General features: G+C 51.1%; 1 protein-coding gene across 5 annotated transcripts in view; it reads right to left on the bottom strand.

Annotated features, from left to right (window-relative positions):
* Positions 1-12418, bottom strand: part of FAM193A (family with sequence similarity 193 member A) — a 152499-nt gene that overhangs the window by 5916 nt on the left and 134165 nt on the right. For all 5 annotated transcript variants that reach the window (XM_070462449.1, XM_070462447.1, XM_070462448.1 and 2 more), the window contains 2 exons: positions 10593-11457; positions 3829-3910 (listed from right to left, as the gene is read on the bottom strand). In XM_070462449.1, coding sequence (XP_070318550.1) covers positions 3829-3910; positions 10593-11457 — 947 coding nt within the window. The remainder of the gene's footprint in view (positions 1-3828; positions 3911-10592; positions 11458-12418) is intronic.

The raw sequence follows: 12418 nt of genomic DNA, 5'->3' as shown, positions 1-12418 counted from the left end.
TTTCCATTGTTTTCCCATCTGTTTGCCATGAAGTGATGGGACCAGATGCCATGATCTTAGTTCTTCTGAATGTTGATTTTTAAGCCAGTGTTTTCACTCTCCTCTTTCACTTTCATCAAGAGGCTCTTTAGTTCTTCACTTTCATCAAGAGGCTCTTTAGTTCTTCACTTTCTGTCCTAAGTGTGGTGTCATTTGCATATCTGAGGTTCTTGACTTTTCTCCTGGCAATCTTGATTCCAGCCTGTGCTTCATCTAGTCTGACATTTCTCATGATGTACTCTGCATAGAAGTTAAATAAGCAGGGTGACAAGATATAGCCTTGATGCACTCCTTTCCTGATTTGGAACCAGTCTGTTGTTCCATGTCTAGTTCTAACTGTTGATTCTTGACCTGTATACAGATTTCTCAAGAGGCAGGTCAGGTGATCTGGTATTCTCATCTCTTCAAGAATTTTCCACAGTTGTTGTGATCCACACAGTCAAAGGCTTTGGCACAGTCAATAAAGCAGATGTTTTTCTGGAACTCTCTTGCTTTTTCATGATCCAACGGATGTTGGCAATTTGATCTCTGGTTCCTCTGCCTTTTCTAAAACCAGCTTGAACATCTGAAAGTTCACAGTTCACATACTGTTGAAGCCTGGCTTGGAGAATTTTGAGCATTACTTTGCTAGCATGTGAGATGAGTGCAATTGTGCAGTAGTTTGAACATTCTTTGGCATTGCCTTTCTTTGGGACTGGAATGAAAACTGACCTTTTCTAGTCCTGTGGCCACTGCTGAGTTTTCCAAATTTGCTGGCATGCTGAATGCAACACTTTCACAGCATCATGTTTTAGGACCTGAAATAGCTCAGCTGGAATTCCATCACCTCCACTAGCTTTGTTCAACGTGATGCTTCCTAAGGCCCACTTGACTTTGCATTCCAGGATGTTTGGCTTGAGGTGAGTGATCACACCGTCGTGGTTATCTAGGTCGTCAAGATCTTTTTTGTACAATTCTTCTGTGTATTCTTGCCACCTCTTCTTAGTATCTTCTGCTTCTGTTAGGTCCATATGCTTTCTGTCCTTTATTGTGCCCATTTATTGTGTCTAATTCTCTGTAAAGCCCAAATTGCTTTTTGTATCTTGAGGCTGTTTCATTAAACACGTAGGTTTAAAATTCCTATTTCTTCCTAACAAATGGAACATTTTATCATTAGGCAGCAAACTTCCACTGTCCCTTGTGTTAAAATACATGTCACCCGAGAATAACACAACCGCACCAGCTGTCTGTGTGTGTCTGTGTGCACCTCTCTTTTCTAAGGAAGCGGTTCCCTTCACTTTTTTCTGCGCCGGCTCCTCGCCGCGGGCTGCCCCTCGTGGCGCCGCCCCTCGCTGGGCGCCTGGGCTCAGGCAGCCGCGCTCTGCGGGCAGGACCTCCCCAGACCAGGGGCGCGCGCGGCTCCTGCACCGGCAGGCGGGTCCTCGCCACGAGCCGCCGGGGAAGCCCCCCAGCCTTTCCGTGACAGTTCAGGTATTTTCTTGTATATAGCATGTATATGTTTTTATGTGTATATACATTAAAAACATTTAACACAATCTGACAAACTATATTCTTTCTGCCTACTGCCTATAATGGTTATTGAGACAACTGGACTTCTATCATCTTTTTAAAATCTGTCTATTGTACTTTCTCTACACTTGTTTCTCTTTTTGAGTTTTGACTTTTTCCTCCTACTGATTAGCAGTTTATACATTTTATTTCTATTATTTTAACGTTTGCTCTTAAAATTGTGTCCTGCCCATTTAGGTTCAGTCTGAATGGTAACTACCCTAACAATAAGAAAGGGGTTGAGGATACTCAGTTCTGATTACGTAACACTGAGCAGGCATGCTGATGCTCAGTGCTGGGGTTCCTTTAAGTATAACATCAGACATTTACCAAGATTTACCAGCGAGTTTTTTCATCCCTGCCTGTGTATATCAGACTAACCTCCTGAGCTCAATTTTCTTTTTTTTTGTGCCATGCTGTATGGCTCGCAAGATCTTAGGTTCCCTGACGGGCATGAACCATGCCTCTTGCAGCGCAAGCACAGGCGTTCTAACCACTGGACTGCCAGGGAATTCCCAATTTCCTTTTTTAAAAGTATATAATTTTACAGCAGTTTCCCTTTAAACAGGCCTCTTTTCAGCATGCTCCTGCACCTTTCTTTATTATGGGAAAGAATAATTTTGTGGGATTCATAATTATAGACTGACAATCTTTTCTGAATACTAAATATTGCTCCATGGCCTCTGGTTTCAAATGCCATACGGAGGAATGGATTTTCGTTTGTTTATCCTATTGGTATATGTTGGGTTTCTGATTCTGTAGATTCTGTAGATTTCCCATTAGTTCTGCAAAATCCTCCTCTCTTTAAACCCTCCTTTTCCATGGTCTCTCCATTTCCTCTCAGAGGGGCTTCAGTTAGACGTACGTTAGACTGAGTCTCCTCTTTGTCTCTTGACGCTTCTTTCCCATTTTCTATTTTCCTTACTCTTGGTGCATTCCAGTGTACCTTCCAGTTTATTAATTCCCTCTTCAGCAGCATCGAATCTATCACCTATTTATTGAGACCTTGATTTTAACAATTGTGTTTTCCACTTCTAGATTTTTATTGTTTTTCCTAAGTCCTGGGTGCTTGACAATCTTTGTTTATAATAAGTCATCTGTGATTATAAGCTGTGTGAATCCTGCAGGTCCACCTTGGGGAAGCTTTCCTCCAAAGTGTCACCGACATCCAAGAAATGAACTATTCTATTCCCTGCCCTCCAGAACCCAGCTTCAGGGCAAACTGTGTAAGAATTGAATAATTAGCTATAGCTTCTTTTGGACTTTGTACAAACACATTCATTTCATCTGAGAATGCCAATTCCAATTCTTCATTTGAATCCTTATCCCTTTTTTCTTTTTTATATCTTAAAAAATAAAAGTTGTGATAGAGGTATCCTTATTAAAATTATTATTTTAATATCAAGGAATAGCTTTTAATGTTTCACCATTAAGTGTAACGTTTACTGTATTTTCTGGATACCCTGTATCATGTTAAGGATATGCCCTTCTATCCTAATAAAGAGTTTTTATTATGAATGCTTAACTTTAGCAAATGCTTTAGCATCTTCTAAGATTTAAAACACACACACACATGCACATTCTATAATAAACATATGTAATTTCCAGAAACATTTAGAATTTTATATCTCAAGTATGAGTTAATGACATTGGAACTGCTTTTTTGAGTATATGTGTGTGTGTTTTTTCTGAAACAAAGAATTACAGTACTGCTAAGTAAAGAACAAAGCACTTTAAAGAAAAAAAATCTTGCTGTAACTCACATAATAGACAAGATATTACTGAAATGATGACAAACATTATTAAACATGTCTGAATGTCAGGAAAATGGAATAAATTATCCAAAATGTTACTTTTCACCTTAAGAGCAGGCCCTATTCCTGTTCCAGCACCAGCACAGATAAAGGTCAGTGGGAAGAGCTGTGAGAACAGAGACGTGGCCCCCGGCCCCTGGGGACGCTGCGGGCGAGGACCACTGTCAGAGGCACCGAGACGCCACAAGCCCAGCCTCACACACGGGGACGGGAGCAGTGCCTGCAGGGGCAAGGCGGCCGGTGCGCGGGCACGGGGTGTGGGTGGCACGTGCACAGAAGGCCTTCACAAGCTAGGACACGGCAAAGTGGCCAGGCTGCGGGGCCCCGCTGACACGCCTTCTGCCCAAGACTAATGGCAGTGCTCTGGGAGGGGCATGCACGGCACTGCAGAACCACGGTTTCTTCAGACACCAGGCCTAACATTTACCTTTTGAAATATTCCACTTCCCTCTCAGTCTCATCCATATCCACACTGTCTAGGTCGATATCTTTAGGCAGAAAGACATCATCTGCAAAGTGAAAGAAAAAAGGTAAGTCACTAAATAGCAGGCCATCTTACCAGAACAGAACAAAGCGATTTGGTTTTACTTCAACCACTTCACAAACTAACCACCTTTTCCAGGATGAGATTTTGCAAAGGGCCAGAGGTGGGCGGGTATCGCTCGGGTGCCTGGGATGCGCCGACTCATGTGGAGTGAAGGCCCTGCAGAGGCGCGCAGGGGCTGCAGCCGGGGGAGAGCCCTCGAGAGGCCCCCGCTCCCGGCCCCGGGTCCCCGCTGGAGGGGCAGGGGCAGGGCTGCCAGCAGACACGTGGCACGTCTGGGCCCTGGACCCAGCCTCTGGAGGAACCCGGCTCTCCCGGGCCTTCGGTTCATTCAAGTACCCTCCAGAGACTTTATCATCGGCCTTGAGGCTGTCCTGACCGAAGAGCAAGGCTGTTTTTCAGTCTGCAGGTGAGGGGCCGTCTTTGGAGACAGGTTCCAGCAGGCAGCCTTGGCACCTCTGGGGGCCGTCGGGGGCGGTACCTCTCTCCTCTGCTTTGCCCCCGTCCGGGGCCTGCAGGACGCAGTGCGCTTCCTGCCTGAGCTCAGGTGCCAGAGGCTTGATCCGTGCACACCTGCACACCGCAGGGGGCGGGGGCAGTGGTGCCCGCGCTCCACCAGGCTCCACCCAGGAGCGTGCAGACCGCCGCTGCTGCTCTGTTAAAGGCCACTCTCCACCCTGTCCCCACCTTGACATGGGACAACTTTTTGGCATCTTCCATAGAGACTCTTTCCTCCTCTCACTGGGCGTTTGCACAGGAGTGTGACAGAGTACACCCCGTAACGGAGCTGCAGTAGCGGAGCCGCGACTTAGCTGCGCAGCAGCTGCCCACGGTTCTGAAGGGTCCTGCCGGCAGGCGGGGTCATCACACCCACCCGCCACAGCAACGCTGCCCCCAGGACCGGCAGGACCACAGCCCCCGGCCCAGAGCTCGCTGCCTGGGTCCTTCCCGGAAGCCCCATCCCCCTGGCTTCAGCCACAGCTGCACACCAACAGCACCACCCCACCCCCACCCGTGCCGGGCCACCCATGCACGGGGCCACCTCCTCCGTGCAGCCGCCCCCCTCGGGCACAGCCGCGCCCCTCCACTTGCGCGCCTCATGCTCACGGCCCCCGGTCAGCAGGCTGGGCACGCTCCCCGTCGACAGCCGGGGAAGCCTGTGCCCCGTCCCGGCTGCGGCTGCCTCGTGCTGCGCCCCTCCCCGAGCCGCGCCCGCTCCTCAGGCCTCCCGTGCACACCTCCCAGCAGCACTGCTGGGGCCCACCTGCTTGGGGGACACTGACACACCAGGAGAGACGCAGTGAGCCAGGAGGGTTTACACGAGTCAAGAAAACAAGGTCTCAGAAAGCCCAGCTGCAAGCCGTTCCATAAATATGATAGTTCTAGAAGAAGAGCAGCTTCAACCACAAAAGCAAACACAACAGGAGGCACGTCTGCTGGGGACACTGCCACTATAAAGTGATTTCTGATACTCTTTTCTGATTAGAACTGATAACCAGGGTCAAAAATCATGGTGTAAGGAAAAAAATAGGATGGAACTATAGCCAGATTCAGTGTTAGAGAGACACTTTTTGCACAAATAAACTGTATTAACCAGAGTAGAGAGAAAGCTGACCGAGGACTCACTCCAGGCCTGACTGGCTGCTCACTGTGCAGACCACAGAAACTGCTTGCTTCTCCGGATCACGGGGTACGCACCCCGGCCCTGATGGGAGGACATTCGCCCAGAATCTCTGCAGGAGGCGGGCACCCGCTGCACACACTCACGTGCAGACCCACGAGCACCAAGCGCTCTGACAACAGAGCCGCTGAAAAAGGGCACGAGACGGACGGCAAAGTGGGGAGCAGGGAGAAGGGGCTCGGCGTGCGGCTGCCCCCCAGCAGTGAGCGGGACCAGGGCCCCACCGAGAGCAGGGCGGGGGGCCGGAGGGGCGGGGGCACAGGGCCACAGGTGTTCTGAGACAGCGGTACTGAGGGGAAACAGCAGCAAGCAAACGCGTCAGCCGGAAGGAGATCACAAACAGGAAACAGTCTCATCATCACAGTGACGTCACGGAGAGGGGCTGACTCACCTGCGACAGGCAAGACTGTCCACACGGCTCACACAGCAGACTCGGCTCTCTGAGCTGTGTACAAGGGGATGACCTAGAACCAAGCCACTCGGAAAGGCCAGAAACGAAGGATGACAAAGGTGCCCACCAGGAAACAGAAGCAGGGGGCAAAGAAGAAGTCCAGCCAAGAGCAAGAAGCACAACAGAAAGGAGAGCTTTCACAATAAAAGCCACAGTTCAGTAAGAAACTATTAGGGACGTGCACCGAGGAACACAGAAACCAGCCTTGTGAAACAGAATACACGAAAAATAGAAACCTCAGTAATAACAACAGAATATGGGTGAAGAGGACAAAAGCCAAGAAAAGTATGGAAGACTCAGAAATAAACATAATTCAAAAATACATCATGGATATAAACATGTATTTAGATATAGTTTTATACCATGAAAACAGAGAAAATATACTTTTATCTCAAATGCACACAAAACAACTGCAAAAACTAGTCACAAACATAATACCAGTAATTTAAAATTACCAGTAATTAAAATCAGAAATAATTATAAACAACACTCTCAAATCACAGAGTTCAAAACCTAGAAATTATTAATATGAGAGGTTTTCCCATCTGGAAATCTAAAAGTTACCTATTAAACTACTGGGTGAAAGGGGGGAAAAAAAACTACATGGAAATTACTGAATTTCTAAAAAAGAAACCAAGTGGAAACATTATCAGATATTATGAGATATACTTAAAGAGAAAGTTCAGAGAAAAGATTTTCAGAGAAAAATTCAAAATGTTACTTTGATCAATAAAATTGAAAGAATGAAAAGAAATGAACTCAATTAGCAAGTAAAAAAGTTGTAAAGAACAATGAAGTGTAACAAAAAAAAGCACAGGAAAAAAAGATAAACATGGAAACTAACGCAGCAGAGGAAAGAATAAAAATGTATCTAATTACTGAATCAAGAGCCTTTTTAAAAAAAATATTATACAGATAAACTATTAAATTTATTAGAGTCAAACAGAATAGGGAGAAAGGACGCACAAACGTACAAAATAGGAAATGATGAGAGGAAAACAACCACTGAAGGAAAGTTTTTAAGAAGAACGTGCTTTGGGGATGTCCATGGAGGTCCACTGGTGAAGAACCCACCTTCCAATGCAGTGGATGCAGGTCCAAGTCCTGGCCGGGGAACTAAGACTCCACATGCCTTGGGGCAACTCAGCCTGAATCCCGCAGCACAGACCCAGCACAGCTAAAAAAACCAACAGAAAGGCATGTGCTCTGCAGATGTCCCTGTAACTAAGCTGCAAGACTAGCTTGAACCAATCATTTACCACAGAAACATAGTTCACAAAAATTAACCTCGTAAAAGACAGAAATACCTTAACAAACCAATTACCACAGAGGACAGAGAGAATGTTCTCAGGAAACTACTCCACAAAAAAGGCGCCAAGCCCAGGGGCTGCACGGGAGATTCCTACCAAATCATTAGAGCCTGAACAGTCCCAGTGCAGGGCGAATTTCTCAAGAATACTGAAAATGAAAAACAAAACCTTCCTAATCATCATGAAGTGCAACAGGTCTAAAAAGAAAAATGTTTAATCTACAGAGATGCTAGAAAACCTGACAAAAATCAGCTCACTCTTGATGAAGTATTTTTAAAAGGTAGGACTTATTGGATATTTTAATGTGATAAAATACATGAACCTTAAAGCCAAAATCTTAATATAGAAACATCAGATGTTTTCATTAAGTTTACAAATGATGCAATTAAGTAAGAGAAAATGAGGCCTAAGAATTGGAAAAGTAGAGTGAAGCTTTCTCTATTTGCAAACGGACGACAGAAAACCCGAGACTCAACAAGACTGAAGAACTCACTAGGGTGGAAGGTGGGAAGCTAAGGCGCAGAAAGCGGCGGTTTTCATACATAAACGCAGAGATCAGGAGGGGGAGCACCGTCCACCAGAAACAGCATGGGCCACGGACACCGCGCGAGGGCTTCCAGGGGCCACGTTAGAAAAGTAAAAACAAACAAGGAAAACTAGCCTTAGGAATGCATACTTAGCTAAACATAGCCGAAAGATCATTTCAATATGCAACCAGTGTAGAAAAGTATATTGAGGTATCAGGTTTTCATGGTGTGTTAGTTTTTACCCTCACAATCCCCTCAACTTGCACCGTGACCACTTCAGTGCTCAGGGGTGACACATGCCTGGCTGCCGCACCGGACTGTCCAAAGTCAGAATGTACGATGGCAGAAGACATCGCATTAAGGTTAAAAGCAAGGCAGATGAAATACTCAGGAAGAAGCTTAACAAGAAATGTGAAAAACCTATTAGAGAAAACTTAAAACATTCCAAAAAGAGATAAAGTGGATTTAAACACATGGAAAAACTCCCCCTGCTCTTGCTAAGGACAAACAACATCATACAAATCAATTCTCCCTAAATTAATTTATAAATTTAACACAGTACCAACAGAGACACCAACAAGGTTTTTTTTTTTTTTAAGGGAGTTAGGCACATTTACCCTGGAGTTCCTATAGGAACACAAACCTGAAAGAACAGCCAAGAAAACACTGAAAAAGACTGAGGGGAGAGGAGCTGCTGCAGCAGCGCACCCAGGGTGGGCAGCCAGCTGGGGGGAAGAGGGGGAACCCCAGACAGGCCCAAGGACACGGCCCCGCACAGCCCGCCGCAGCGCCCTGGGCCCCTCGAGAGGAGCTTTGCAGGAGCTGGTGTTGGCGCATCCGCGTGAGGATAAAACTGGATTCATGCCTCACATGACACACGAGAATAAATCCCAAATACACGTATCTGGGAGATCAGCGACAAAAGCGAAACCATCTACCACCAGCAACATGGGGCACTCCTACGCCACCTCAGAGTAACTGCTGCAAGTCCCGAGACCACAAGAGACCAGTGAGCTGACCACTGAGGTGCCCGGGGAAGCCTGGGCAAGGCCAGAACGCAGCACACACGGCGAGAGCCAGCGTCCACAAGAGCCCCGAGCAGCGCCTGCAGCAGGCAGCGCGGCCACAGACGGACACCCCACTCACACAGGCCTCTCACACAAGGACGGGAGGGACCACAAACCCAGCTGCAAGATGAGAAAAGACACGAGTGGGAAATTCACAAAAAGATGCAGAAACAGCCCTTAAACACAGGACCTCGCTGCAGTCAGAGAAAGGGCACGTGAGAGCCTCTACCGGATGGGGATGCTCCCGAGAGGGTGGGCACACGCCCTGCCGCGCCTAGACGGCGCCCCAAGCCGGCGCTCCTCAGAGGTGCCGCCCCACCTGGGCCCGCTGACCGTGCGGCAGCTCTGAGCCCACCCCACATGGACCCCCAGGCCCAGAGCAGGGGAACGCCCCGTGCTCACGGGGAGGGGGCAGCAGGGGGTGCAGCGCCAGGGCAGGCGGCCGCGGCACTGAGGGGTCTGCGCGCGCACACATGCTCCCGCCTCAGTCCTGCCAGCAACACCCCCGCAGCCCCCGGGGCGGGTCTCAGAGCGGGAAGAGAGGACGCCGAGCTGCATGTCTGACTGAGCAGGGCGCACAGGTGCCCACGGTGCGACGGGCGCAGGGGGTCCTCTGCCAGGGGCCCCCGGGTTGAATCTGGGGCATCGAAATAGACAGTGCAGGTAAAGGGGAACCACCGACAGCACCAGGCAAGGACTCCTGCCACACTGCCTACACAAACACGAAGGAAGCGAAGAACACACCCGGAGAAGAAGAACGGCCCCTCCTGCAGGACACCGAGTGACAAATGCGGGAGGAAGACAGAAACAGTGCCATCTGCAAACAGCACCGGAACGACCTGTCTGGCAAGCGAGGGCTGCTGGCCACGGATGCTCAAACTAGCGGGCAAGCGTTGGATGCACCACACGGGGCTTGTCTGCCCCCGAGACACTGGCCTGAGCAAACGCCGGGAGGCATGGTCCTCATGGAGGAGACACTCCCCGCCCAGCGGCCTGGGAGCCCCAGGGTCACCGCCAGGCAGGCAGGGTGTGATTCTGACCGCGCGGTGCCCGCGGATACAGTGCCGCTGCCAACAATGCACAACCTGAGCCTGCCTGTGAGGAAACAGCACCCAAGTGAAATGACGCTAAAAAGGCATTCATTCTGAATGTGGATGGGCCGCACTCTTTAGAAACACGAGGTTGTGAGAAAGGGAGGAACTGACAGGGGGTCCCGGGGGGGCCCTGCGTCAGGAGAAACGAGCTTTTCCCATAAAGGACATTACAGGACAGAGAAACAGGAACGAGGCTCCGGTCTCCAAGGCAGAGAACAGCCTGGGCGGCGTCGATCCCTTGCCTCTAACAACTGTCCCGTGGTCTGGAGAGAGCGCCCTCTCTAGAGGAAACACACACAGGAGCGTCTAAAGGGCAAAGGGGAAAACAACTCTACTCTGGTTCAGAAACACAGTCCGGAGGCCAGGAGGACGGAGCCAGTGTGACTGCTGACAGGGGCGTGCGCGGGGTCCTTGCACTCTTCCCACGGTCAGGGGGTTCGGAGGCTACCTCACGACAACCAGACGTGGCAATGGTGCCCACATGGCCCTGTGCCGGGGGAGAGGCCCCTGCACTCACCGATGGAGCTGCTGGCACGCTCCCCTTTCTTCTTCTTGCTCTTCCTGCTCCGGCCCTTGGGCTGCGGGGACTCCGCGGGCGCCGGCTTGCCGCCCTGCAGGGGCTCACCAGGCGCAGGGGGCTCACCAGGCGCAGGGGGCTCCGCGGGGCCCGGGCCCGGCTTCTCCTCGCGGATGTGGCTCAGCTTTCTGTTGTTGTTGTTGCTGTTGGCCTTCCTCTCCTCCCTCCGGGGGTCCACCAGGGGCGGGAGGTCCAGCACTCTAGCCTTGGGCTCAGGCTGCGGTCGGGGCCGGGCCAGCCCCTCTGGGGCCCGGGGGGGCTCTGCGGACTTCCGGGTGGGCTCGCCGGCGGCCTTGCTGCCCGGCCGCGGCTTCTGAGGGCCGGCGCCCGCTTTGTGGTGATGCACCATGTCCAGCAGGAAGGACAGAGGCTCCTGCTGCTCCCCGCTGACCCCCTTGGGCAGGAGCCGCTTGGCTTCCCTGGCATCCATGGGCTCAGCAGGGTCCGCGTGTCTGGAGGGGTCAGCCTCTGGCCCCGGGCCCACGTGGTCCGCGTGTCTGGAGGGGCAAGGGGATGAGGTCTCGGGGTCTTCGGTCGGCTCCAGCAAGCCATTGTGGATGGTCTCGGTGCTGGGCGCCGACTCTGCGGCCGTCTGGAAGCTGCGGGCGAGCATGTCCAACTTGGGGCAGTCCTTCCCGGGCCGGTCCTTTTTCTTCTTCTTCACGGCCCGCAGCGTCTGGAGCTCCTGCAGCCGCTGCAGCCCCTCCGTCAGCCGCGCGTCCTCGGCCCGCCGCGGCGGCTCCTCGCGCAGGTGCAGGTGGCCCCGGGCCCGCGCCTCTGCCTCCAGCCGTGCCTTCTCCTCCAGCTGCGACGGAAGGAGAGGCAACATGAGACAGAGAAGCGGGGCGGCTGAGAGAGTGAGCCGCGGGTTAAGACGGGAACTCTGAGAGGGGCTGGAACAGGCCGAAATCTCAGAGCAGCCCAGGCCAATGCAGGGGTGACGGTGAGCAAGCCCCCACAGCCTGAGCTGCCGGGGGGTCGGGGGCGGGGAGCAGAAGCCAGGGTCAGAGTGGCTATGCGCTCCTGCCCCCACGGGCCCGGCGTCTGGGAGCGGGCGGAGGACGCAGCTGCCGGCACAGGGCTGAGCGGGCGCCTTGCAGGTGCTGCCAAGCCCAACCAGCGAAGCCCCTGCTGACGCACTCACGGGGTCACAAGGACACACAAGAAAATGTGTGCTAAAGAACTGGAAATTCCTTTTTCCCACCCTAGCAGGTAAAATTTCCAACTTGTGTTCACTAGCGTGATAGGGCTAATGACCTTCTAAAATATTCAACATGACATGACAGACAGACAATGTTTATCTCTGCCGTCCAACTGGCAGGAAATTAACTTTCATCTCAGGTGAAGACTGTATGTTATCAGCGACACACACTCCAAGAGCATGAGTGGAGAAGATCCCTGTCAGCAAACACACACCCAGTAAGAGAACAGAGAGCAGCTTCTCCATCACAGGCTCCAGTGAGGCGTGTGCTGGGAAAGCGCAAAGTTCCCTCCAAACTTCAACATGCCTCACAGTGTTTCAGAAGGCAATATTGATAACAGACAACCTGTCTTTCTACAAAGCTTAAATATAAAATTAGGCTGAAAATTCAGTGACAGATTTTCAAAAAATCTCAAGTAAAGTTCATTCAAAACCCTTGCTCCCTCTGTCATGGAGGTGGCGTTCTGGAGGCGGCACCGACAGCGCCCCCAAGTGACCCCACGGGCACCCGCGAACCCCCTGCAACGCAGCAGCCACAGTGCCCCTGACCCCGGTCACCCTGAAA

The sequence above is a fragment of the Odocoileus virginianus genome, unplaced genomic scaffold (assembly GCF_023699985.2).
Source record: "Odocoileus virginianus isolate 20LAN1187 ecotype Illinois unplaced genomic scaffold, Ovbor_1.2 Unplaced_Scaffold_5, whole genome shotgun sequence".
In the NCBI taxonomy this organism is placed as follows: domain Eukaryota; kingdom Metazoa; phylum Chordata; class Mammalia; order Artiodactyla; family Cervidae; genus Odocoileus; species Odocoileus virginianus.
Note: the sequence above shows the minus strand (reverse complement) of the source record. Positions and strands in the feature narration are given on the sequence as shown.